This window comes from Canis lupus, chromosome 5 (genome assembly GCF_048164855.1).
Source record: "Canis lupus baileyi chromosome 5, mCanLup2.hap1, whole genome shotgun sequence".
Lineage (NCBI taxonomy): Eukaryota > Metazoa > Chordata > Mammalia > Carnivora > Canidae > Canis > Canis lupus.
In genome coordinates, this window is record NC_132842.1 from 43777270 (window position 1) to 43804451 (window position 27182).

The 27182-nt window shown below is 36.4% G+C and overlaps 2 protein-coding genes across 7 annotated transcripts in view; both read left to right on the forward strand.

Moving 5' to 3' along the window:
• The window catches only part of DDX4 (DEAD-box helicase 4), an 83138-nt gene extending 76263 nt beyond the window's left edge, over positions 1 to 6875 (forward strand). For all 4 annotated transcript variants that reach the window (XM_072826421.1, XM_072826422.1, XM_072826424.1 and 1 more), the window contains 4 exons: positions 4494 to 4593; positions 5345 to 5615; positions 5771 to 5881; positions 6557 to 6875. In XM_072826421.1, the coding sequence (XP_072682522.1) occupies positions 4494 to 4593; positions 5345 to 5615; positions 5771 to 5881; positions 6557 to 6643 (569 nt within the window). In that variant the 3' untranslated portion in view covers positions 6644 to 6875. The remainder of the gene's footprint in view (positions 1 to 4493; positions 4594 to 5344; positions 5616 to 5770; positions 5882 to 6556) is intronic.
• A 3668-nt stretch (positions 6876 to 10543) lies between these two features.
• IL31RA (interleukin 31 receptor A) overlaps positions 10544 to 27182 on the forward strand; it is an 84981-nt gene continuing 68342 nt past the window's right edge. For 2 of the 3 annotated variants that reach the window (XM_072826429.1, XM_072826427.1), the window contains exon 1: positions 10544 to 10813. The gene's annotated coding sequence lies outside the window, so the exon portion shown is untranslated. The remainder of the gene's footprint in view (positions 10814 to 27182) is intronic. The other variant, XM_072826426.1, reaches the window with a different exon arrangement.

Genomic DNA, 27182 nt, shown 5'->3' on the forward strand with positions numbered 1-27182 from the left:
CATGACCCACTCCTTGTTCAGTGGGGAGTCTGTCTCTGCCTCTCTTCCTGCTCATGCTCGCTCTTTCTCTTTTTCTCTTTCAAATGAATAAATAAAAAATTTTAAAAATTATTACTTCTCTGGTAGTCTCAACTAGTCATGTTAAATATAACTTAGAATCATAGTTTTTCTTTTTCATAGAAGAAACTGGAGGCAGGACTGAACATTTGAGAGATGTTAGACACAAGCACTGTAGCTATTAGAGCTCATGAACTTTTTATACTACTTTCTATGGCACATTTTGTTAAAATATAAAAGTGTAAAGTGTTAAATTGGCAAAAATGATCATGTTCATTAACATTACTGAAAGATACTGCATATGAGAAATAGGCAAAAGAATATAAACTCAAATTTAATAATTAATGTGTGAGAACTGTGTTCATTGATAATTAATTTACTCAATATAGTCTGCTGTTTTAAGTTACCTAAAGCTAAAGACCTTGGAAATTATCTTCCAAATTATGCAAAAGGAAAATACTGTTGAATAATGAATCAGTTTATTTAAACATAGATTTACTTTTTTATACTCTTAAACATTATAGAGAATATTAGGTTATTTTAGTTGCAAACCTATATATGCTTAGAAAAACTCAAGGTGTCTGTACTAAACACTGATAAATCAGAGAAGAGATAGGGCTATCTTTTTAAACCAAAGTTATTAAATTACTCTTGAGTTTATCAAAGATTCAACTTATATGTACTTGGAATCTTAAGTGTTTCAGATTTAGTTCCTGTAGGAAGAATTTTTATCAAAACATTTAATACAGTAAAAGTTTTAGGAATTCAATTTCTTTATTTTCTGGAAATTTTAGGAATGCTTACCTCTATAAATTATTGTTATTATTATTTAACTCAACAAACCAAATTAGAATTTATTTAATAGGGATCCCTGGGTGGCGCAGCGGTTTGGCGCCTGCCTTTGGCCCAGGGCGCGATCCTGGAGACCCGGGATCGAATCCCACATCGGGCTCCCGGTACACGGAGCCTGCTTCTCCCTCTGCCTGTGTCTCTGCCTCTCTCTCTCTCTCTCTCTGTGACTATCATAAATAAAAAATAAAAAAAAAATCTACAATTTATTTAATAGAACTTTAAGAGACTTTTCTAAAGACGCTCTAAGAGACTTTAGCATTTTTTTCCTAGTTCTGCATTTCCCCTGTTCCATTATATTCTTCACATTAATTAGATAATGCTAGATCTTCTTATTCCATTATCTGTATTTATTAACCTTATTTTCATATTTTCCACTTGTTCTGTGCTGCATTCTAGATAGTCTGGGTAGTTCTTCAGATTTACCTTCACTTTTACAGAAACAGATACTTGTATAATGTGTGTATAGTTCTTTGCCATTTTGCTTCATGGTTGGTAGATTTGTGTCATTAGCACCAACATCAAGATACAGAACTACTACATCACCACACAGATACTCCTTGTGCTGTTTTTATAGTCAGACCTGCCATTCCTACCCTTACTCCCCATCTCTATCCCCTCAAAACAACTAATCTCTTTTCCATTTTTATAATATTATAATTTCAAAAATGTTATATAAATGGAGTCATACATTTGTGACCTTTGAAATAGGCTTTTCCCTTTCATTATAATGCCCTTAAGTTCATCCAGGTTTTTGTGTGTATCAAAAGTAGATTTCTTTGTATTGCTGAGAAGTATTCCATGGCATGGATGTACTTGTATTTTTTTTTTTAGCCACTCTGCCAATTTTTTGCCTTTTAATTGTTAAATTTATACCATTTACATTCAGTGCACTTATTAGAGGTTAGGACCTAACCATTTCATTTTTATTTTCTTTTTGTTCCTTCTGTTTTTCTTTTTTTCCCCCTTTTTCTGTCTTGAACATTTTTTAGAATTCAGTTTTGATTTTCCTTTTTTTTTTTTTTTTTTTAGTTTTGGAGTATATCTTGGCATAGCTTTGTTAGTGATCATTTGAGGCATTGCATTACACATTCATAATTTATCACAGTGTGTCAGTACTGATGTCAGTATCTTACTAGTTTGAAATGTAGAAACTTTACCTCCTTTTATGGCTTTTCATCTTCTCCCATGTATTTTATTCATGGGATAAAGTGAATATTCATGATAAGTGTACCCTTTAATCCCCATTACCTGTTTAATCTGTCCTCCCACCTATCTCCCCTCTGGTAACCATCAGTTTGTTCTTTGTAGTTCAGAGTCTTTCTTGATTTGTGTCTCTCTCTTTTTCCTTTGTTTTGTTTCTTAAATTCCACATATGAGTGAGATCCCATGGTATTTATCTTTCTCTGACTGATTTTGCTTAGCTTTATAGTTACTAGCTCCATCCATGTTGTTGCAAATGGCAAGATTTCATTCTTTTTTTATAGCTAAATACTATTCCATGATGTGTGTGTGTACACACATACACACGCGCACACACACACCCCACATCATCTTTATCCATTCATCAATCGATGGACACTTGGGCTACTTCCAGAATTTGGTTATTGTAAATAATGCTTCAGTAAGCATAGGGGTGCATGTATCCTTTTCAATGACCGTTTTTGTATTTTTTGGGTGAATACTCGGTAGTGCGATTTTTGGATTGTAGGGTGGTCCTGTTAATTTTTTTGAGAAACCCTCATACTATTTTCTACAGTGGCTACACCAGTTTGCATTCCTACCAACAATGTAAGAAGGTTCCTTTTTCTCCACATCCTTGCCAAGACTTGTTGATTGTTTTATTTTAGCCATTCTGACAGGGGTGAGGCTTTTTAAAGAGGCATTAAGAGACTTTATAATTTAATTTGTTAATATTATCCATAAGGTATTAACATAATGATTACACATGATAAAAAAGCCCTTTCTAAATTACATATGCATAAAGAGCTTATAGCTTCAGTCCTACCACTTCAGCCACAGTTCAAGAATTCACACAAATACAAAAAACTACAATCTAGCAGAATTCTTTTTAGATTTTTAATTGATTTTATTTAGATCACAGTGGGCTAATAGAGACTAACAAAATGTATTCTTTATCACTTCTCACCCAACAGAATAGAGAATTAAAATTCATCAATTTATAGAGATCACTGAATGGTCTAATCATAAAGCGACATTTGCAGTTATTGCTGACACCAGTGATAGTATGGCTTATTGTCTGAACTAGAACAAATACAAAATCAATAGGAAAAATTTTAGAGCAAGAGAGACAAAGTTAAATTTTTATTGCCACTTCGGTTCATATTGAGAACCAGGAAAAGAGAACAGGGCTTAAGCTGCTCAAGAGTGTTATGTACTTTGTACTTGGCTCTTTTCTGTTTGTTTTTGTTTTCTGTTTAGCACATCAAGAACACCTGTACCTCAGAACCTTTATATTTTTCCTGCCCTATGCCTTGTAATGTGCTTCCCCAGTTATCTCAGGAGTTTGTTATTTTATTCTTATTTATACTCAGATATCATCTGATAAGGGTATATCTGAAGTAACTCTCTTGAGACTCTTTATCCTTGTGGGGTTTTTTTTTTCCTTTTTAGGACTTAATGTGTAACATTAGTTTATTATTTGCTTCTTCACAATGAGAGCCAGGGCTTTATTTTATTGCAGTATTTCCAACACCTGGAATATAGTGACTGAAATCTCTTACGCACTATATATTTGTTGAATAAATGAAGCTAACTAATAGGGAGATGGGGGAGAGGGATTATGAACAGTAATACAATCTTCTTTCCATTTCTGTAAATTATCCTCTTTCCTCTCTAACATAGGGAAATGTGTGAAATAATCTCTGTGGCCTAATAATTTTCTTAATATATGATACTTTGAATTAAGAGAGAATGTTGGAACATAGAATATTGTAGAATATGTCAACCCTAGGTTGGATGCCTTATGAATATCTAGGGCAATCAAGGCAAAATGAATGATTTGATTATCTTGGGAGTTAAGGAGCAAAGGCATTTATTGAACTAGAGAGGGAAATTAAGGTCTTGAGATGAATTTGTAACTGTTTAGAGTTGGCAGATAGATACCATTTATCTTGCCCTAAGTCTCTACCATGGTGTTGGCCTGGGAGGGCAATAGGCAAGCTAATTTTCTTTTTTGTCTCTAAAGTAGGAGAATAGTCCTTGATTCTTTAACTTTGACATTCATTCATTCAGGAAATATTTAACTTTCGGGGCACCTGGGTGGCTCAGTGGTTGAGTGTCTGCCTTTGACTCAGGTCATGATCCCAGGATCCTGGGATCAAATTTTGCATCTGGCTCCCCGCAGGGAGTTTGCTTCTGCCTTTGCTATGTCTCTGCCTCTCTCTGTGTGTCTCTCAGGAGTAAATAAATAAATAAAATCTTAAAAAAAAAAAAAAAAGGAAATAAATCATGGTCTTGGGAATACAGTGGTGAATGAGATCATTTCCTATTAACACCTCCCTGCCGCCTTTTCTTTTCCCTAATTTTGTAGTTTGAATGTTAATCATTGTTTCATTGTTTTGTAGGTGACGAAAGAACTATGGTTTTTGTTGAGACTAAGAAAAAAGCAGATTTTATTGCTACTTTTCTTTGTCAAGAAAAAATATCAACAACAAGTATTCATGGGTGAGTAGATTAATAGGATTTCACAGTAGGGAGGACACTTGCATTTCTCATTTGTTAAGAAATACCAGTGTATATAACTAACATCACATAATCCTAGGATTAGGATTCAGAGTTCTCAAGATCTAAACTGTTATTTTTTGTTTTGAGTTTTTACAAGAGTTAGGTGTTAGGAGTAGGTGAGTTAAAGGTCTGTGTTAGACTCCTCATGAGGACTGGTAACTACTCAGAGTTCGCTTAAGGCTCTCTGATCCTTTGGTGTTAAGTTGTTGTTCTGAATCCAGTCTTTCTCTTGCTTGACAATTTTTTTTATTGAGTTGCATGAAAATGTCATATTAATACAACTTTATTGGTAGATCTAAAATATTAATCAATCTGAGATTATATGTTAAAAATTTTTGAGGAGATATTCTAATCAAATAGTTGTATATTATTTGTCAGAACGAGAAAGAGATTATTAATAGATTTGATGTTTATCATACTGAAGTCTGTGTTTTAGCTCTATGTACTACCTGTTTGTTACCTTACTTCCATATGCAAATAGGGATAACTGTTCCACCCTCAAAGTATTGTCAGAATGAAATGATGGCTTGAAAAGAATTAGTATAACTAGTATGTAAGAAGTAGATAGCAATGTTAAATGCTGTTATTTTTTACTAAACTATTAAAAATAAATATATATGTTGAACTTCAGTGGTTCACTGTAATAATTTTCTTAAGAGCTGTCCTAACACATGCTTGCTTTTATTTCTAGTGACCGAGAACAGAGAGAGAGAGAGCAAGCTCTTGGAGATTTTCGCTGTGGGAAGTGTCCAGTTCTTGTTGCTACTTCAGTAGCTGCCAGGGGGCTAGATATTGAAAATGTTCAACACGTTATCAATTTTGATCTTCCTTCTACTATTGATGAATATGTTCATCGAATTGGACGTACTGGTCGTTGTGGAAATACTGGCAGAGCTATTTCCTTTTTTGATCCTGAATCAGATAACCATTTGGCACAACCTTTAGTGAAAGTACTGTCAGATGTAAGTTTTAAACGTTTAAAACCAAATGGATAGTATTCTGACCTTATCGTTGAAAGTAGATATTAAATATATTTATGTATATTCAGGATAAGTAAACTGTTCCAATCTTTGAGACTTGCTGCATGTTGTATATGAAGTTAATTTCTTTTTTAAAGGCTCAACAGGATGTTCCTGCATGGTTGGAAGAAATTGCCTTTAGTACATATGTTCCTGGCTTCAGTGGTAGTTCAAGAGGAAATGTATTTGCATCAGTTGATACTAGAAAGGTTAGTTGAGGGGAAAAATTCCAAACTTGGCTTCCAGTTTACTCTTGGTGAATGTGAGTTACTCTTGGTTAATAATGTAAAATAACTAACATTCAATAATTATCTAAACCATTTTTTCTCATCTAGGAGATTAATATTTCTTAAAATTTTATGTATGTATATATTTTTGGTTGTAAAAGTGAGCAGTTAACAGTATTTATGCTCAAACATCCTTTCCCAAACTTGCTGGCATTTAACATTCTAATTTGGATTCTTTTAAGCCTTCTATTAAGAATTCTTTGTTTTTAGAATTCTGATGGTATTATTAAGACAAAAATACTAGAAATGAGTGTCTTTTTTGATGTGTCATTTTATAGGCAGCACCACTTTTATTCAGAAACATTGAGTGTACTAATCATTAAATATTATGCTTATTTATGAAATACAGAACTTTCAGTTCCATTTGCCAAAACTACTGGTGTAAGAAAGCTTTTTCTTGAAATATTTTGTGCAATTTAGATTTCAGGTTGATATGGGCCTTTTTTCCCCAATGGATTAAATTTAGTGAGAATCAAGTTTTTTTATTATCTATTTGGGGAAAACATGGTGGGAAGCTTGAGTCCCTTCTCTGAGTCTGGGCAATGTAACTTTAGAGATAACATAAAATTAAATGTGTCTTTCTTTTTTCTTTTTAAGAATTACCAGGGCAAGAGCACTTTGAACACAGCAGGGTTTTCTTCTTCACAAGCTCCCAATCCAGTAGACGATGAGTCATGGGATTAAAGCTAAAACATCCTTCAAGTCTGTGGTATAGTTTTGATGCAGAGAAGAAAATAGTTTTGATTTTTGAGTTTTTAACAGAAGTGTGAAACTTGACACTCTCGTATCTTCTGTTCTTCTGTTCTCCCACCCTTAAAAAAAATTCTTACTAGTTATGTGAAATGCTAAAAATTACAACATTGCAGTTACTGATACACATGGTGTTAACTGGAAAGATTAAAGCATTCTAAATGTCTTGCTTATTTCTAGTGCATTCTTCAGGGGTTTTAGACATGTTTCATGTCTAAGTGCTTAATCTTAGTGTGGTGTTTATTTGACCCTATAACAAGCAGTAAGATTTATGACAAACTTGTTTAGAAATAATTGAGTCTCATTTTTTACTTAAAAGGAGCCTTTAAAGCAATAGTATGTCACTGAAACAAGGTAACATTTTCAGGTAGCAGACGGTGAAAGACATAAGCCTCTTAAGGTGACTTTTATTTTAGATCATTAGATATATAATGCAAATGGAAATGCAATGTGAGCTCTGTACTCAACAACATAACAAATGTTTGTTTTTATTCTATATAGACTTTACTTGAAAATAAAGGATGAAACACGTTTCCCCCCCTTAGTTTTCCAACAGTACTTTTAATTTTTCTTTATTGGCATATCATAGATCTGTATTTCGAAATTTTGAGACTTGTAAAACCAATGAAATGAACAAGGTCTTACGTAAATATGTATAGTATACATTACTACACAGATGTAATGGTGAAAATCATTCTTTGAACTCAAACTATATCAACAAAATACAATGCTGTTCACTCTTGCCATAATTAATTTTCTGGTATTTTAAGATTAGTGAGGGAAAGAATCCTTTTTTCATTTACTAGTGTATATCTTACATTCTTGACATACTAAGGTTAAGTAGTTCTTAATAAATCATTAATGAACCGAGGTACGCGTGGGTGCCTCAGCAGTTGAGCATCTGCCTTTGGTTCAGGGCGTGATCCTGGAATCTTGGGATTGAGTCCCACATTGGGCTCCCTGCATGGAGCCTGCTTCTCCCTCTGCCTATGTCTCTGCCTCTCTCTCTCTCTATGTCTCTCATGAATAAATAAATAAAATCTTTAAAAAAATTAACCAAAACATTAAGACATGAAACAAGTGAGATATAAATATTAGGGAGACAAAAAATGATCAATTATCAATGTTTGTTATTGTTAATTTAAAAAAAATCCAAAACAACATGTCCCCAAAATATATCTTGTTACATGAATTTGGTTAATAAAGGAGGCATCACATATGAAAAGAGAGGGTCATTCAACAGATGTTAGGACTAATTAGATGCCTGCCCCAGCCATATTCAAAATCTGTTCCGCATGTATTATTAAACTACAAAAAACATGGCTAAATATGAAACCTTTGAATTGGGATTGAGAGTTGATTTTAATCTCAAGGGTCAGAAGTCATGAAGGAAACAACAAATTCAGGCCCAAAAAGGGAATTTATTACAAGGAAAAATATTACTGTGACTATAATGGATTATCCATGTGTAGTTTTTTATATGTGGGTATATAGGAATACCAGTAGAAGAATGCACAAAGAACAGACAACTTCAAAGGGAAGTTCAAGTAATGAAAACACGGGAAATATTTAACCTGTATTCTGTAATCTCAATTCTGGGAAAGGTTAAATGAAGAAAGCGTTTGGGTCGTTACTTGCAGGACCTGTGTGTCTTAATTTTCTCCTCCACTTTGTTTTGTTTATAAAGAATATTTACAGCCCATTTGTCTCCCTCACCTTTCCCCATTTCTTAAAGAGCTTTTTGGTCATAGCTGCCTAATTACTTTTAAAAATTTTTTGAATTTGCATGATATGTCAAATTACCATAATAGCATTACTGAATCAAATATAAAAAAGGAAAGAACATTGTACCAAATATCACTGTCATTACAAACCAACTGTAAATGTTCCTATGTTCACTTACGTTCTGCATTTCTAGGTATACATGTGAATGATTTCTTTAAAAAATATTAAAGTAACAGATATAGGTATGATTAGAAAATAAAATGCCACAGAAGAGTTTATAATAGGAAGCAGTAGTCTGTGTCTCCCTTTCCTAATTGCTCATCCACATCCCACATTCAACATCCACAACCCACTTTCACCATTTCTGGTAGTTGATATTGTATGTTTTATTTTTGTCTCACCAAATTTAGATTTCTCTCGGCTTTCTATATAATAGGTAAAGATTTAACTTATTCTCACTTCCTTGATAACTTTATTAAAGTTAGAAGTATACTTTATGAGATGATGATAAAAGCACCCTTTCTCCTCTCTTTTACGACTTTTATACTACATCATCTGTAAACTGTACATTTATATTTCCAGAGCTAAAAATGTGCATTCTATTCTATAACCATAAAGTCTCTCTTCTTTTATTTATATGTTGATTCTAAAATTGGCAATCAGTAGAAAGGGTTTACATTACATAAATATTGTTTGCTGAATGGACCAATTAACAGCCTGATTTCCTTTCTTCTACTCACTTATCCAATTTTGTGATCTGTGTTTCCAGAGAATTATACATGTCAGGGTCAAATGAAAATTGATCAAAACCATTCCACATACTATTTTGATTTAAACTTGCATCATACTCTTTTTGAGTAATTTGTTTACCCTGTAGTTTGTATATTTTTTTTTCTAGGAGAAGAAACATGCTCTTTTTACCTTATTATTACCTTTCTAGGTTCAGTGTTACTGTATTGATCCCAAAAGATCTTGATGTTTTTAAATTTTATGAGTGGACTTTTTAAGTCTGGCTAGTATTCGCTTAGGACTTTAAGAATATTTTTTTTAATGTTAAGTATTTGTTTTTCTGCTGCTTGGCTTCAGAATCAGAAGGCTTTATCAATTTATGAATTATAGGTCCCTTGAATGCTAGCCTCACTCAGATTCAGCAATCTGAATTTACATGGAAGCCCTTATCGTCTAAGTGCTCCTTTGTCTCTCTAACTCTACATCAAAGCTTTCTCTCAAGGCATAGGGTTGAGATGTGAATAATGAAGCTTAGTTTCTCTTTCCTAGAGGCTTCTGCATTTTTTAATGAGCCAAAAGCTCTGGACTAAGCCAAAGTAGGAAGCTCAAAATGTGGAATATCAAGCATCCTGGGAAGGTTTGGGAATAATGGTGATGTAATACCAAATAAAGGTGAGGAGAGGTCCTGATTCCACTTAGGGTAGATTTACCTAGGTACTCCCGTCTGTTCCTAAGTTCTGGGAGTAGAGGAGTTACGGTTTTTCAGATTTTTTTCAGCATTGATAACATTTCTATGTAGAAATGCAGCAGCACTGGTCAGAAGTTTGCCCCTCCCACCCTACCCTTGACTTTACCCAGTTTGCATTGTTATTTTATTGATCCTCTGATTTGGGAGAAGGCAGCTTTTCATTTTGTTTGGTTTGTATGCTCGTCATAGATTTATTAAATGTGTTGAAAACAGGGCACCTCTCTAGTCTTTGATTGCTGAGCCCCTTTCTCAGTCGCTTAGCAGCGTGTGGCTGCTATGTGTGTGGTTGGCCGACGCTGCTCCTGCTCACTGTCGGCTCGGTTCCTCCACCGTGCCCCACGCCGAACTGCGTGCTTAGAAAAAAAAAAAAAAATTAGTAAACATGAGTTCGTGAGGAATCTCACTGTGTCCGAGGCAGCGGCAGGGAGGGCGGGCGCGCTCTCAGATCCGGCCGGGAGATAGCTGAGCCTGGGCAGTGCGGCGCGGCGGCGGCGGCGGCCGCGGGGAAGCAGATGCCGCCGGCGTCCGGCCTCCGGGGCTGCTCCCGGGCGGCCCCCACCGCGGTCCCTCCGCTGCCCCGGACCTGGCGGAGCTCACCCCGCCGCGAAGCCGGGAAGCCAGCCCACAGGCGCTGGGGCGGAGCGGGAGGTGGGCCCGGGGGACCCCGGAGTCAGCGTGCCGCACCACGGGAATGACGGAGCCCACGTGTGCCCTCGGTCCCACGGGTCTTGTCAGCCGCTCTGAAGCCCACTCGGGCCCACCGCGGGGGCTCGGAACCGCACACTGACTCCCCCCTGGGCAGAGGCGCGCGCCCCTAGCCGGGCCGGGGAGCTGGGACCCGCGGTCGTTGGCGGTCCGAGAGAGCAAACGGACGTCCTCTAGTTTGGGGACAGGTGGTTCAGGTAAATTCCTTAATCTTTTAAGTGATTCTTTAATTGTTTTGCTGTAATTTAGGGGATGATTGCGAATTGTTGCAGCAGAGTATTGGATTTGCATTTTCTGTGTGAGAATTCCTCGAAGGAATTTTTTTTTTCTTTTTTCTTTTTTTTGGTCTCCATTAGTTAGTGTTTACCGCATTTGGAGTCCAATGTATTTGTGGGATTCTTTTTCACTATTCAGGAACAAAAACCAGCTTTGCTTCTTCTGAATAGATGAACTTATTATCCCAAAGTCTTGGATATTTAAATTTGATTTTTGTCTTAGTTTTGGGAGGGGAGGTTACCATGTGGGGTATTAAGACATTCTCAACAGAAATCCAAACACTTTATTAAAAAACTTTTATGTATAGGAGGGGAAGCTCCTGTGTAACACGGTGGGCATGATGCTATATAATAAATAACTAGTTGGAGTAACCTTAACTTTGGCTTTATTGACTTGTGTGATGCCTAGGACAATCGGTGATCTGCTTTAGGCCTTGGTTGGCTTATATATAAAAAGAAGGCAGTAACTGGATTTTTCTCCCTGTTCATCTCCAGCTGATGAAGAAGTCACACAATGCATACAGTACGATATATTTTTTTTTTAAAAAGGCAGCCTTGTTTAAGAATGCAGAGTATCATAGCTAAATATTGGTACACTTATAATGTTCTTATTCTAGTATTGCACTAGCTGCTTTATCAATGTTAAATGAGTAGTTGAGAAACTAGTCAGATCACATTTACAACTATAGTGGCTGAATCTCTTGTAAATATCACATGGGCATGAGTGATGCTTGTTAACTGACGATTTTGGCATCTTACTGTGTACCTCATCTGTTATTTTTTTCATCATTCTTAAGATGTTCCATCCCTGGAGATTTATTCATGATTGTTCACATGTGGTAATCAGTCAGTGTGTTCTTGCCAAGTAAATGCAGTGCAGGTTCTGACCGTTTCATCCTAGTATGTTTGTTCTTCTGAACTATCTTACTGTGTTGCAGTCATCTGGAATTCTAGAAGACTTAGTTCCAGTGATTTACTTCAATTTTGTAAACAGAAGTACTGTTGTACAGTGCCACAAATATGAGCATTTGAAGTAGAATGCAGTGCCAAAATAAGTATAGTTTATCGTAGTGTGGATATAGGAATAAAATAGAGTGATGCTAGTCACCTATTTAAACCAAGTGGTAACAGAGGGTTGTAGTTTTCTCCTCTGTGTATATAATATGGTAGGAAAATGAATACTACCATAATGAAAAGATTCAAGTTGACCTAAGTTGGAACCCCATCTCAACTTCTTGCTAATAGTTGTGTGCTCTGGGACGAGTTAGCTTTTTAATTTCTGTATTTGAAATAAAATTTACATATAATAAATGCATAAATCTTAAGAGCATAGCTTAAATTTTTACCTGTGTATACTTCTAACCATCACCCAAATCAAGATATGTAACACTTTTCTCACCTGCTTTCCCCCTTCCAGTCAAATCCCTGCCTAGAGATAATTACTATTCTGATTTTTATTACAATGATTAGATTTGCCTGTTTTTGAGCTTTATATAAACAATTATAGAGTATGCCATTCCTTAGTGTTTGGCTTTAGGCCAACATAAAATATGTGAAATTTATCCATGTTGTGTTTTGTGTATCAGTAGTTCATTCATTTTTTTGTTGTGTAGTATTGTGTCATGAATATATTACAAAATTGTTTTTCTGATTTCCTATTGATGGGCACTTGGGTTGTTTCTAGTTTTTTTTTATGAATAAAGCTCCTATAAATATTCTTTTACAAGTCTTTTGGTGAACATAAGCACTCAATTGTCCTAGGAGTGAAACTGCTGGGTCATAGGGTAGGTGTGTAGGTTTAACTTTGTTAGAAACAGCTAAAGAGTTTTCCATAGTGGTTGTACCATTTAACACAGCCGCCAGTGTTTTAAGAGTATTTAATTTGTTCCATATATTCACCGTTACTTCGTACTGCCAGTATTATTAATTCTAGCTATTTACTGTGGTTTTAATTTATATTTACCTGGTGATCAGTGACGTTGAGTGCCTTTTCATATGCATGCAGGGCATTTTTGTCTTTCTACATCTGTTTTTCATATTTACCTAGTCAGGTTGTGCAGACTGTACATCTTAAGTGGTAAAATTTAGTGTGAGATAGAATCAAGACATGGGGTGCTACCTTGCTGCTCAGTGGTGACACCAATAGCTGTGAGAATCTCTTCTCATATTCCACTGTTTAGAACTCAGATGAATCTAACCATAAAGGAGGCTGGAAAAAGTAGCCTTATCTGTGTGCCCAAGAAGCTTGCAATTAGCCAGCAGTTTTCCAATAGTGATAAAATGTTATGTTTTCAGGAATAGTAAATAGATTTCTGTATTAAATTGAGTCAGGAAAAGACTAACTTCTTTGTTAGCTTCAAATAGCAATGAATCTGTATAAACTGCTAAGGAAGACACCTACCATTCTCTTTGTGTGGCCTGAAAATGCTGTAGGAGTTGGAGAAGGGACTATTAGAAGTACAGATAATGATAACTTAATGAGTCCATTCTGTGATGGCTAAAATGCTTTGCTGAAAGATCTTTTCCATTATAATTTTATTTTTTAATATCTGATATATTTATAAAATAAATGTAGTTTAGAATAAGCTAATTACCTTATCTTTTATTAATATGTTAGGACATTGTGATTTTAAAACTTATTTTTTTTAATCTTAAAACTCAAAAGTGTTTAAGAGGTTTTTAGTGGCTTATTTGAAAATGACTTCTGATACTGTCCATGGGGAAATGCGAAGCTTGTTTCTTTGACACCTTTCCTGAAAGTTCCTAAGATCCTCTTAATATGTTAGAGTTGCTAAGTCATTCCACTGTTTCTCTCTCTTTTTTTATTTTTTTAAGATTTTATTTATTCATTAGAGACAGGCAGAGATATAGAGAGAAGCAGGCTCCCTGCGGAGAGCCTGATGCCCAGGACTCCGGGATCACACTCTGGGCCAAAGACGCTCAACCACTGAGCCACCCAGGTGTCACTCCATTGTTTCTTATCGTTAATAAATTTCGAATCAGGGCAGCCCTGGTGGCTCAGTGGTTTAGTGCCACTTTCAGCCAGGGGCATGATCCTGGAGACCTGGGATCGAGTCCCACATCAGGCTCCCTGCATAAAGCCTGCTTCTCCCTCTGCCTGTGTCTCTGTCTCTCTTTCCCTGTGTCTCTCATGAATAAATAAATGAAATCTTAAAAAAAAAATAAATTTTGGATCAGTAAGAGATGGATTGCCTTGAATCCTCTAAACCCTAGGTGAGCAGTCTGTAGCTCTTAAGAGTCCAGTGCATGTCACTGTTGGAGGAGGAAGAAGCAAACAAGGGGAAAAAAGAAGAAAGGGAACAGAACAAAAAGGAGCAGGAGTTGAGGTACACGTAGTAGAGCTTCCTAAATAGCCCTGTGTTTAAGATTTCTATGGGCAAAGCTTGATTTAGAGCTGTGCTGTACTTTAGTAACACAGTGTGAGTCATATATGTAAACAATGCATCCCAAATATTTCAACATGTAATCAATATAAAAATTAATGAGATATATTTTACTTTTTTTTGTACTAAGTCTTTGAAATCAACTGCACATTTTATAATTACTTCACATCTCGTTTTGTACGTGGTTTTCATTGGAAATACTTCAATAGTAGTTGAAGTAAAATATACATAATACATAGTGATTCACATATCCAGTATAGGTTCACATACTCAATTTGTGCCAAACATATTTAAAAGTTTTCCAATAACTAAAGCAAGTCTGTTTTAAAATTTAAATTTAGATTAATAAAATTAAAAATTTCTCAGTTGCACTAGCTATGTTAGGAGTGTCCTGTAGCCACATGTGGTCACTGGCTTCTGTATCAACAGTGCAGTTCTAGAATTCTAGACTGAATTTGAAATCTAGGCTCTAGGGAAAGCACAAACTTTTTTCTGGCATCAAGAAAGTACTCAAATATTTGTGGTTTGAAAATAATATCAAAACTATTTTCAATTAAGTGGAGTTGAAAGTGAGGCAAATTGAATAAGCTAATTTAATTGAACAGCTGGAGGGAAGCCAGGCTTCTTTTCCAAAACTCTGTTATTCCTAGTTAGCTTTCGAAGTGCAGCTATTTAGACCAGAGTGGCTACACCTTATTGGAGGATGCCTCTTTCCAACCCAATGGCTGGTAACTGGTCAGATTGCGTATTAAATGCCACATAATGGATTAGGTAAACAACTATGGCAAAATATTCAAGATACACTTTCTGTAATCCACTACTTTGGGTTTGGAGTATACAAATCAAAGGAAAATGTATGTAGTCAAAATAATTTTAAGACTGCAAATATGAAAAATAATCATATATCCCATTCCGTGTCCCTCTGTAGAGGAAAATACTTTGTTGTTAATTTACAAAAAGAAAAAAATCTAACCTGGAAAAATTTCCTCAATGTTAGAAAAGGACCTTTATATTCTTTGAAAATGGGAATATTAGGGATCCCTGGGTGGCGCAGCGGTTTGGCGCCTGCCTTTGGCCCAGGGCGTGATCCTGGAGACCCGGGATCGAATCCCACATCAGGCTCCCGGTGCATGGAGCCTGCTTCTCCCTCTGCCTATGTCTCTGCCTCTCTATCTCTCTCTCTCTCTGTGACTATCATAAATAAATAAAAATTAAAAAAAAAAAAAGAAAATGGGAATATTATATTCTAATATGTATATGTTTTGTCCACTAATTACCCAAATTGTACTAGTTCAGTGCTCTACCAAAGATGCATTTCTTCCACAAAGCCTTCCTTGATTACCATAGTTGAGGTAACTTTCTTCTTCCCTTGAATTCCTTTCTCATGAGAATCAAGTAGTTTGTCATCCAAATACTGATTTACGGAGTTGTGAATTGTTTCCATTTGATTAATAAGTTTTATCATGTGTAGCAATCCAACTCAGTGTTTTAATAAGTAGCAGTTGATCAACATTAGCTTGAGTACACAGAAAATGAGAAGAATCTGGGAATTCTGGCTAATAAACTTCTTAGGAACCTCTGACTGTTGCCATGCTTTGTGTTCAAATTACTTTCCTGCATTCTACATGACTGATCCACAGAAGCTCAGCTGAGCTGCCATGTGCCAGAGTACTGGATTAAACAAGCCAAAATAAAAGTGACAGTCAAGTTTTATTGGAGTTCGATTTGCCAACATATAGTATAACACTGTAACACCCAGTGCTCATCCCATCGAGTGCCCCCCTCAGTGCCCATCACCCAGTCACCCATCCGCCTGCCCACCTCCCCTTCCACTACCTCTTGTTTCCCAGTTAGGAGTCTCGTGTTCTGTCACCCTCTCTAATTTTTCCCACTCATTTTCTCTCCTTTTGCTTATGATTCCTTTCACTATTGTATTCCCCATATGAGTGAAACCATATGGTTGTCCTTTTCCGATTGACTTACTTCACTCAACATAATACCCTCCAGTTCTATCCACTACAGTCAAGTTCTCACTTACTGTAATTGTATAAACAGTCTACACCAGAGAAAGACTCCCCCGTTACACTTCTCCCTATGAATTGGCCTACTAATTGGAGGTCATTAGCATCCGCATGAATATGAGGTGTTGGCTCACTGTTGAGTAAGCCACAAAAAGGCTTCTGCAGATTTACAGACTACAGTGGAAGGAAGAGGAAAAGGGAGGATTAGGAGTGGGAAAGTATTAAGTCAAAATGGAAAAGTATTAAGTCTTCCAGTTTTCCCCCATATGGAGACCTCCAAATGGAGTCACCTAGGTCTGAGTCTTGCAGCAACTTGGAGAAATTGCAGTGGGCTGGCTTTATACCATATCTGAGTGGAGAGGAGGACAGCTTTCTCCTGTGAGCCCTGCCAGGTAAAGTGTTTGTAATTGCCTTTGGTCAGTCCTGAAATGTCATAGAAGTTTTGTTTTGTTTTGTTTTTTAAATTTGGACAGAAGCTGGACTCCTCAAGTACAAAATCACTGCTGAAGACTTGAAATTACTTTGATCTATTGCAGGATGTACATTTTCCTAGGTTTTAGTATCTTTGAAATCAGGATGCATTTTATAGTTGATGTCAGCCAGATAACAGTTGGGATCTAATTGTGTGAAACCTTTCATTGACACTTTTGGGTAGAATCAAAAGTATCAGCATCATAAAGTCTTTGGTTTCAGTGTCTTTTCCCCCTTGTATATTATTGCCTCCTGTATTGTAGATTAATTGATTGTATAAACATGGGTTTATTTCTGGACCTTCTTTTCCATTAATCTTTATGTCATTTTTTTTGTGCCAGTACCATCTTGTTTTTATTACCACAGCCTTGTAGTAAGTATATCTTGAAATCTGGGATTGTGATACCTTCAGTTTTGTTCTTTTTTCTCGAGATCTCTTAGACTATTTGGGGATTTTTGTGATTCCTTATAAATTTTAGTTACTATTTTTTGTTCTGTGAAAAAAGCTGCTGGTATTTTGATAGAGATTGCATTGAATCTGTAGATCGCTTTGGGTAATGTGGACATTTTAACAATAGTAGTCCTTCCAATCCATGAGCATGAATATCTTTCCATTTGTTAGTGTCATCTTAAATTTCTTTAATTAGTGTTTTATATTTTTCAGAGTACAAGTCTTTCACCCCCTTGGTTAAGTTTATTCCTAGGCATTTTATTCTTTTTGATGCAGCTATAAATGGAATTGTTTGAAGAGATGTGGTATCTTTTTATATTGTCTTATCTTCATAAACTACCTATATCAGGTCATGAATTTGGCATTTTATGTCTTTGGCATCTACATTTTAGACCTTCCTAACATGTTCTGATGAGATAGATTTTAAATATAGGGTATAGATTAAGAAGGGCATATAATGGGAAATTCTGAAGCAGAGAGGTTAATATCTGAATGATTGTTCTTTTTTTTTTTTTAAAGATTTTATTTATTTGAGAGAGAGAGAGAGAGAGAGAGAAAGAGAGGCAGAGACATAGGCAGAGGGAGAAGCAGGCTCCATGCAGGGAGCCTGACGTGGGACCTGATCCCAGGTCTCCAGGATCACGCCCTGGGCTGAAGGTGACACTAAACCGCTGAGCCACCCGAGCTGCCTTGAATGATTGTTCTTTAATGGTTGTTACCACATATTTAAGTATGAGAGCTTCCCATAATTGAGTAAAGTATTTCTTAGCTACCTGAGAAGAGTAAGTTTTCTGATATTTTTTTCTGACAAAAGGCCTTTAGATCCTATAAAGGTCACCAATAGACTAAAAACACCTATCTATCAAATTTATGTTGTTTTTTTTCCCCTCACTGAGGTTTATTTACCTTTTGTAGGGATTGTTTGAACCTAAGTATGCCAGCCTTTTCTGGAAATAACTTGAAATCTTGCTTAGTACTTTTGGGAAATATGACATGACTGAAAATGAAACTTGCCTCATTTGGTAGCTCATGATCCTGAGGGAGTTAGTTGTAAAGATACTACACACATGAAGTGATATCTCTTTGTACTGTGTCAGGATTGCTGTGAGCTGTTGCATAAGCTTTGCCAGGATAGAATAAATGAATTAAACAAGGAATGTTCTATGAGCTTTTGTAGGATCACTTCGAGCCATTTCCTAAAATCTGACTGCTAAAGCTGTCCCAAAATAAGGTCTAGGGATAAGATTCTGATGATATCTTAGTGGAATCCTTCTTCACTCTGATTTGTCTTCCATGCAGCATAGAAACCAAATCCAGGGCAGCGGTTTAGCGCCACCTTCAGCCCAGGGCCTGATCCTGGAGACCTGGGATCAAGTCCCATGTTGGGTTCCCTGCATGGAGCCTGCTTCTCCCTCTGCCTGTGTCTCTGCTTCTCTCTCTCTCTCTCTCTCAACCCTCTGTGTGTGTGTCTCATGGATAAATAAGTAAAATATTAAAAAAAAAAAAAGAAAGAAATAAACCAAATCCAAATGGGAGATAGGAACAGGGAACCAAGGAATCTTAAGGGACCATTTAAGGAATGTCCTAAGCCAGGGCCCTTTAACAAGGAGATCATTGTCCTGGGACAATGGCTCTGACAGCCTCAGCTGCCTTCGACTGAACTGAGGCATTGGAATCTCATTGGAACAAAGTGGACTTTGTCTTCCCTTTTTCTGTTACCTCCACTTTGCTTTTCTTCTATATTTCACCATTCCTACATTCCCCTTAGCCCTGCCTTATTCTGATATGCACCCTTGCTTAAGAACTACTGGCCAACTCTGGAAAACGGTATGGAGGTTCCTCAAAAAGTTATACAAATAGAGCTAACCTGTGACCTGGTAATTGCACTACTGGGTATTTATCCCAAAGATACAAATATAGTAACCCGAAGGGGCACCTGCAACTCCAATATTTATAGCAGCAATGTCCACGATAGCCAACCTATGGAAAAAGCTGAGATGTCCATTGACAGATGAATGGATAAAGAAAATGTGGTGTATATATACAATGGAATATTACTCAGCCATCAAAAAAAGAAATCTTGCCATTTGCAATGACGTGGTTGGAACTAGAGGATCTTATGCTCAGCAAAATAAGAGAAAGACAATTATATGATTTCACTCCTATGTAGAATTTAAGAAACAACAGTTATGTAGGGGAGGAAAAAGTAAAACAAGATGAAATCAGAGACGGAGACAAACCATAAGAGATTCTTAAGCATAAGAAACAATCTGAGGGTTGCTAGAGGAGACGGGGTGGGGGAATGGGGTAACTGGACAATGGACATTAAGGAGGACATGTGACATAATCAGCCCTGGGTTAAGTAAGTAAGTAAAAAAAAAAAAATACTGGACAGGACTCCTGGGTGGCTCAGTTGGTTAAACATCTGTCTTCAGCTCAGGTCATGTTCCCAGGGTCCTAGGTTTGAGCACTGCCTCAGGCTCCCCACTCAGCGGGGAACTTGCTTCCTCTCCCTCTACCCCCGCCCCATTCATGCTTTCTCTTTTTCTCTCTCAAATAAAATTTAAAAAAGAACTACTGTCCAGACCTACTTTAGAAAGAAATACTATGTGTAGATAGATGTTTACTAATAACTTTCCTACTTGAAATCTGTTTTAGTTACTACTGCATAATAAATTACCTCCAGGGCAGCCCAGGTGGCTCAGCGGTTCAGTGCTGCCTTCAGCCCAGGATGTGATCCTGGAGACCCAGGATTGAGTCCCATGTCAGGCTCCCTGAATGGAGCCTGCTTCTCCCTCTGCCTGTGTCTGTGCTTCTCTCTCTCTCTCTCTGTGTCCCTCATGAATAAATAAATAAAATCTTTAAAAAAAATAAATTAGGGCAGCCTAGGTGGCTCAGCGGTTTAGTGTCACCTTCAGCCCAGGGCGTGATCCTGGAGACCTGGGATCAGGTCCCACGTCAGGCTCCCTGCATGGAGCCTGCTTCTCCCTCTGCCTGTGTCTCTGCCTCTCTCTCTCTCTCTCAATCTGAATAAATAAATAAATCTTAAAAAAAATAAATTACCTCCAATTGAGTGCCATAAAGCCACATTATTTCACTGTTTCAGTGAGTTGAGAATCTGTGGCTTAGCTAAGGCCTCTGTTTCTGGGTGTTTAACAAAGCTGTAGTCAAGGTATTGGCTGGGATTTAGTCATCTCAGGACTTGGCAAAGATCTGCTACAAAGCTAGCTCAAATTATTGTTCACAAGATTTAGTTCCTCTCAGATTGTTGGCCTGCCTGAAGGCCTCCATTTCTCACAACCTGTTGATCAAAGGCTGCCCTGTGAGTTCTTTGCCATGTGTGCATCTCTGTAGCACAGTTTACAACATAGCTGCTGGCTTCTTTAGGACAAGTGAATGAGCAAGAGAATGTGGGAAAGAAGTTAAAAACGTGATCTCAAAAGTGACATCCCATCATCACCTGTACTGTTCTCTATTAATTAGAAATGAGTTACTAGTTCCAACCTGAACTCAACAGAGCATTACAGAGAGTGTGAATAACAAAAGGCAAGATCAGTGGGAGACCTTTTAGAAGCTGTGTACCACAGAATATATATTATTACATAATGATAAAATTGAAAACAAGGATAGGAATCCTGTTCTATACTCTTGAATGTAATATCACAAATTAAAAATTCATTTTGAATCTTTCATTTATCTGATTGGACTAGTAGGAACCTTATCTCAGTCATTATTGGGGATCACTCTCACCCAACACATAAACTTAGAGTTGGCTGAGATTCTAGGTCATGAGCACCACCAAAGCCCTGGGCAGGCCCTTCACATCAAGCTCATAGAGCCTACAAATTCTTTTTTTTTTTTTTTTTTTTTTTTTTTGAGCCTACAAATTCTTAATCTATTCTCAGTCTGAGGATGGGTAGGAGCTTTCTTACCCTTACTCTCTGCTGCTCATCAAGGCACTCCCTCTCCTTTCCCTGAGGTACCTTTTCTATTAATCTGGGCTCTCCCTAAAGACGAAGAGTCCTGTACTTCAGGTGGACATTTCTAGTTTGTTGACATTCTTAAGTCAAAGAAATAACAGTGGTCCTGGTTTCTTGCCAGTAATATGGAAGAATGGAAAGATAAGAGAGTGGAATATTAACATCTCAAAACTATCCTGTTGGATGACATATAAAAAAAACTCCGTAGACATGATTTAAATATTTTTCACCAAGCTGTTCATATAATTATTAAAGTTTCCATTTGATAGCTCCAATATCTGAGTTATATGTTAGTTTAATTCTGCTAACTATATCTTGACACATTTTGCTCAAATTCCAGTTATGTGTAGAGACTCAGGTAAATACTTTTTATATCTGAAAATAGACGTACTTGTTCTGGCAGGCCATCAATGTGTCTTGAGTACTGGGTGAAAGGATTTCCTGCCCTCTTCCACATTATTTCACTGTTTCAGTGAGTTGAGAATCTGTGTGTGGCTTGTGTAGCAAGACATTAACCCCAATTTAGGGACTTTTTAGCAAAATCCAGAGGGTTTGCTTTTATTCCTCCTACAGAGGCAGTGGAGTTTTGTCTGTGCCCTGTGGTGAGAGTGTTCTTTGTCCTATGATGCCGATAACTGAGGATACCTTGCCATTTGCTTCACTGAGGAGGGGTTGGGTGTGTGTGAGATCAGTTTCCTGCCCCATCCCCAGTCTTTCTTGTGAATACTCAGTGGAGCACTCTCTGATAAAGAGCTTGTTTGTGGCTGGCTTCTCCAACTATTTGAAAAAGACAAGCTAGCCCACACTTGGCATTAAGGATTTGTTTCAAGTCTTGCTTGTAGGGTGGCCAGTTCTTTCTCCTGTTCTTGTTTAAGGTAAAGCAATTTGTCTGTTCTGCCTCTCCTTGCAGGAACTTGTCCCTCTTTAGAATTCCTTTTATTGGTTGCCTTAGGGTCTCAGCTCCTTTATGGGCTCAAGAAAAATTTTTGTGTATCATCTGGCTGTTTTTGTTGTTGTTAAGGTGGAAGTGACATTTTCTTGCAATTTTCTACATTCTAAGCTTGAGGCTAAATTCAGTGTTCTATAACATTGAATTAGCAATAATACTTTCCACAAACACAAGTCATCTCAGAAGCAGAGGTCATGTTACAAAAATAACACAAAAGTCTCCCCACTTTAATGTAGAATTTCATAGAGTGCTGCTGCAAAAATAAAAGTAGCAGCAGCAACACACATCTTGTAATAAGATGAGGAGTATACATAAATCTGTCAGGAAAGAAACCTTTATCCCAACTTGGTTATAATGTTTCTATTTGTAATGTCTTTGCAATACCTATTATCTACATAAATATTTTTCAGTTTTTTGGTTTGGTTTATCCATCATATAAGATGCTATCTGTGTCAAATATTTTTCCATTTTTCTGAATACTTAATTAAATTGCAGAGGATTCCTGTGGTCTCTGGCTTCACCTTTAACTTGCCCAAAGCTGATTTGCTGACATGAAATAAAATAAGCATGCCAATAATAGTACAAGTTGTATGGATCCTATGCTTCTCTAGTGCCTAGACTTTTATTTATTTTTATCTGCTCCTCTGGGCCCTTAAAATAAATGCACAGTGTGTACATAATGTGAATCAGCTCTCATTTCCAGATTATGACAGGACCTTTTGGGTAACAAATTTTTTCTTCTTCCCTTTCCCCTCACATATACTGCACACTTCCAGAACATAGATCCTAGAATTGGAAGAAAAATCCAGAAATTAATCAATGAAAAAAATGATACTTTGATTCAGTAGAATAAGAAGTGGAAGAATGCAAAGTAAATTCTGTTAAGTTTTTTAGTAACTAGATGGAAATGAGACCGCCAAGGCAAGCGAGGGTCCAAGAACAGATTTTATTGCAGGCACCCTCGGGCGAGGTTCCACGACTCACAGGGGAAAGAGAGTGAGTCGAGGAAGTCGCGCCAAGACACGGTGGTAGGGGGTTTACATAACGTTGTAAGGAAGGATTGCAATCCAACCAGTCAGAGTGACCCTCACTATGCAAAGGAAGGATTGCAATTCGACCAGTCAAAGGTGACTTCCTCCTCTGGGGTTTGAAGGGCATTGGGTTCGGTTGGGGAAGTCCAAAGGAGAGGTGTAAGGGTCTGCTCAAGCTGTCGTCCCAAGTGGAGGTGGTGACAGGAACCTCAGCCATTTTGGCGTATCCGCCATATTGAGGAGTTTCCCTTCCCGCCTGGCCCCAACAAATTCCATATGGAGTAGGTATTTAAATATATAAAGATTTAAATGTATAAAAAAATCTCAAAACGTCTCAATCAATATTGTAAATAAAGAAGCTATAAAAGAAAAATTGAAGGGGTTTAAGAGTGCTTTTATTATGATGAGTACTTGATACTTTATAGAATAGTTGACTCATTATTTTGTATGCCCGAAACAAAGGTAACACTGTAAATTATTGTAATTGAATAAAAAGGAAAAAAATAAATTGAAATATTTAGTAAATAAGGTTTCAAATAGAAAAACCATAATGTTTTATATGATAAACTACGTTGTTATAAATAACTGATATCCATAGATGATGGTTGAGACCTCTGAGGAATGAGATGTAGAGAAAGAAGAAAAGGCCTAGGACAAAACCCCCAAAGGAGTCAATATTTAGTGGATGAGTAGACAGATTTCCCAGGACGTAGAAACAATTAGAGCTTGGAGTGATCAATTACTAATACTATGAGTGACCAAGTAATGCCTTTCCTACTTAAAAGCCATCAGGAGCTTTTTTGTTTTGTTTTGTTTTTTTGAGTAGAACTTATTTAAAGCAATGTGATTAGTTATGAGGTAGAATTTGTACCATGGACTTTTTCTTAAATATGTGTGTCTTAAGAATTATACATGTACAGATCCCACCCCATACCTCTTAAATCAGAATTTCGGGAGGTGGGGCCCTGTTATTTATATTTGGGGAAGAATGTCTTTCACTGATGATTTTGATTGCTACCCCCTCATTAAGAACCAAATCTGCCGATGAGACTAGCTTACATAATTCACAGGGCTTTATGCAAAATGAAAATGCGGGGACCCTTGTTGCAAAATAATCAAGAATGTCAAGACAGTAGTAGCAAGACATTAACCCTAATTTAGGGACTTTTTAAGAGCAGGGCCCTCTGTGATGGAATTATGTAAGTGGCATGCCTTGTCTAAAGAAAATGAACAAGTAAGAGATGAAAGGTTACAAAATAACTGGCTGAAGAAAAAGATTCATTTATTTAAAACTAAAAAGAAGACTATTATTTTCATGATACAGATTACAGAAATAAATTTAGACCAAATTTTCTTGGCCTCGTGGGATATACAGAGAGGATTGATGATATCTTCGATATGTGAGATTTTCAACTAGAGGAGTCACTGTGCTGTTTCTACAAAGGAGAGTGAATTACTTTTTTTTTTTTTTTAATCAAAAGTGAGGGTGGATTTGTAAATTTGGAAAACACTACTATAGAAAATACATAATTTGGTTATGAAAGATTGCTCTGAGATTTCCAAGGCAGACAGCTGTATCCACTTGTTCAACTAATAATCTATGCAGTACCTAATATACTGCCAGGTGCCAAGCTGCACATAAACATGGAAATTTTGTCTTTATTGTGGGAATTTACTGTGATTGCTTTACCTTGGGCATGGCATGTTTATCAATGCTTCTGAAAGGAAGGGATAGGAAGCAGGATTTGGCAGAGGGATAATTGGAGCTGAGATGATGCAGGCCTAACAAATCCTGATGATTTGCATTTCTAAACAAGCTAGTTAATACTCACATGGCTAATTCCTAGACTCTACTTGGAAAAACCAGGTTCTGGCACACACTGACTAGTTCTCAGCTGATACTAACACAGAAAAGAAAGCATGACTATTATCTGTGTACATCATTTCTTCTTTTGTATAATGATTTAGATGTAATGATGTGGAAAAATGATTTGGTATTTGTGAGACATATTTAGTTATATGAAAATACAAATAATGTTTTCTTTTATTCATGGATCTTAAACATTTTTGAAGATTAATTAATGAGGTAAATTCTTGAAAGGCTTGTAGAATTTCGCAGAAAGCACAATACTGCATTAACTCTTGGCATGATAATGTAATGGATCCATTTCTAAGAGTCTCCTTTAAAGTTATATGATTCTATTTCAGAAAAATAGATTTTAAAACTCCACTTTATTTTGTATTTTTTAATTTTTTTAAAATTCCAGTATAGTTAGCATATAGTGTTATATTAGTTCAGGTGTACAATATAGTGATTCAACAATTCTGTACATTATTATATTCAACAATATTACCATCTCCTGTTTTTTTTTTTTTTTTCCTTTGCTCATTTGTTTTGTTTCTTAAGTTCCACATTAGAGTGAGATCATAGGTATTTGTCTTTCTCTGACTGGCTTAGTATTTCACTTAGGATTATAATCTCTAGTTCCATGGATATTGTTGCAAATAGCAAAATTTCACTCTTTTTATGGCTGTGAATATTATTCCATTGTGAATATACCACATTTTCTTTATTTATTCATTAATCAGTGGATACTTGGGATGTTTCCATAGTTTGGCTATTGTAAATAATGTGGCATTAAATAAAGAGGTGCCTGTATCCCTTTGAATTTGTATTTTTTCTAATCATAGGGTACTTCCATTTTTAACTTTCTGAGTTAACTCCATACTGTTTTCCATAGTGGCTGCACAGTTTGTACTCCACCAAGAGTATATGAGGGTTCCTGTTTCTCCACATCCTCTTTTTTTCTTGTGTTTTTGATTTTAGCCATTCTTTTTTTTTTTTTTTTTTTTTTTTAGCCGTTCTGACAAGTGTGACTTGATTTCTCACTGAAGTTTTGATTTGCATTTCCTGATGATGAGTGATAATGAGCATCTTTTCATCTGTTGGCCATCTGGAGGTCTTCTTTGGAGAAATACCTGCTCATGTCTTGTGCCTATTTTTAAAATGAATTATTTTCATTTTGCTGAGTTATAGAAGTTCTTAATATATTTTAGATATTTACCCTTTATTGAGATGTCATTTGCAGATGTCTTCTCCCATTCAGTGGGTTGTCTTTGAGTTTTGTTGATTGTTTCTTTCGCTGTGTTGAAGCCTTTTATTTTGGTGAAGTCCCAATAATTTATTTTAGCTTTTGTTTCCCTCACCCCAGGAAACATATGTAGAAAAAAGTTGCTATAATCAATGTCAGAGAAATTACTGCCTGTGCTCTTTTCTAGGATTTGTATGGTTTCAGGTCTCATAGTTAGGTCTTTAATCCATTTTGAATTTATTTTTGTGTATGGTGTGAGAAAGTGGCCCGGTTTCATAGTTTTGTATGCAACTGTCCAGTTTTCCCAACACCATTTGTTGGGAGAGGCTATATTTTTCCCATTGCATATTCTTGCCTCCTTTGTCAAAAGAAAATTTCTCCCTGTTTCAATTTTGGGAGGTTATATGTTTCTAGGAATTTATCTATTTCCTTTAGATTGTCTAATTTGTTGCCATTTAATTTTTCCTAATAGTCTCATAACGTTTTGTATTTATGTGTGTTGATATTTCTCCTCTTTTATTTCTGACTTTATTTATTTGATTCCTCTCTTTTTTTGATGAGTCTAGCTAAAGTTTTATTGATTTTGTTGATCTTTTCAAAGAACTGGTTGCTGGTTTCATTGATCTATTTTTTTTAGTTTCTATTTTGTTTTTTTCTGCTCTGATCTTTATTATTATCTTTTTCCTTCTACTGGTTGTGGATTTTGTTATTCTTTTTCTAGTTCCTTTGATGTAGGTTAGGTTGTTTATATGAGATTTTTCTTGCTTCTTGAGGTAGGCCTGTATAGCTGGATTCCTTATTTTTTTGCCATCTATTACTTTTTATTTTTTATTTGTGATTGCCATTTGGTTTATATGTAACAACTTCTGCATATAGCAGTCTATATTAAGCT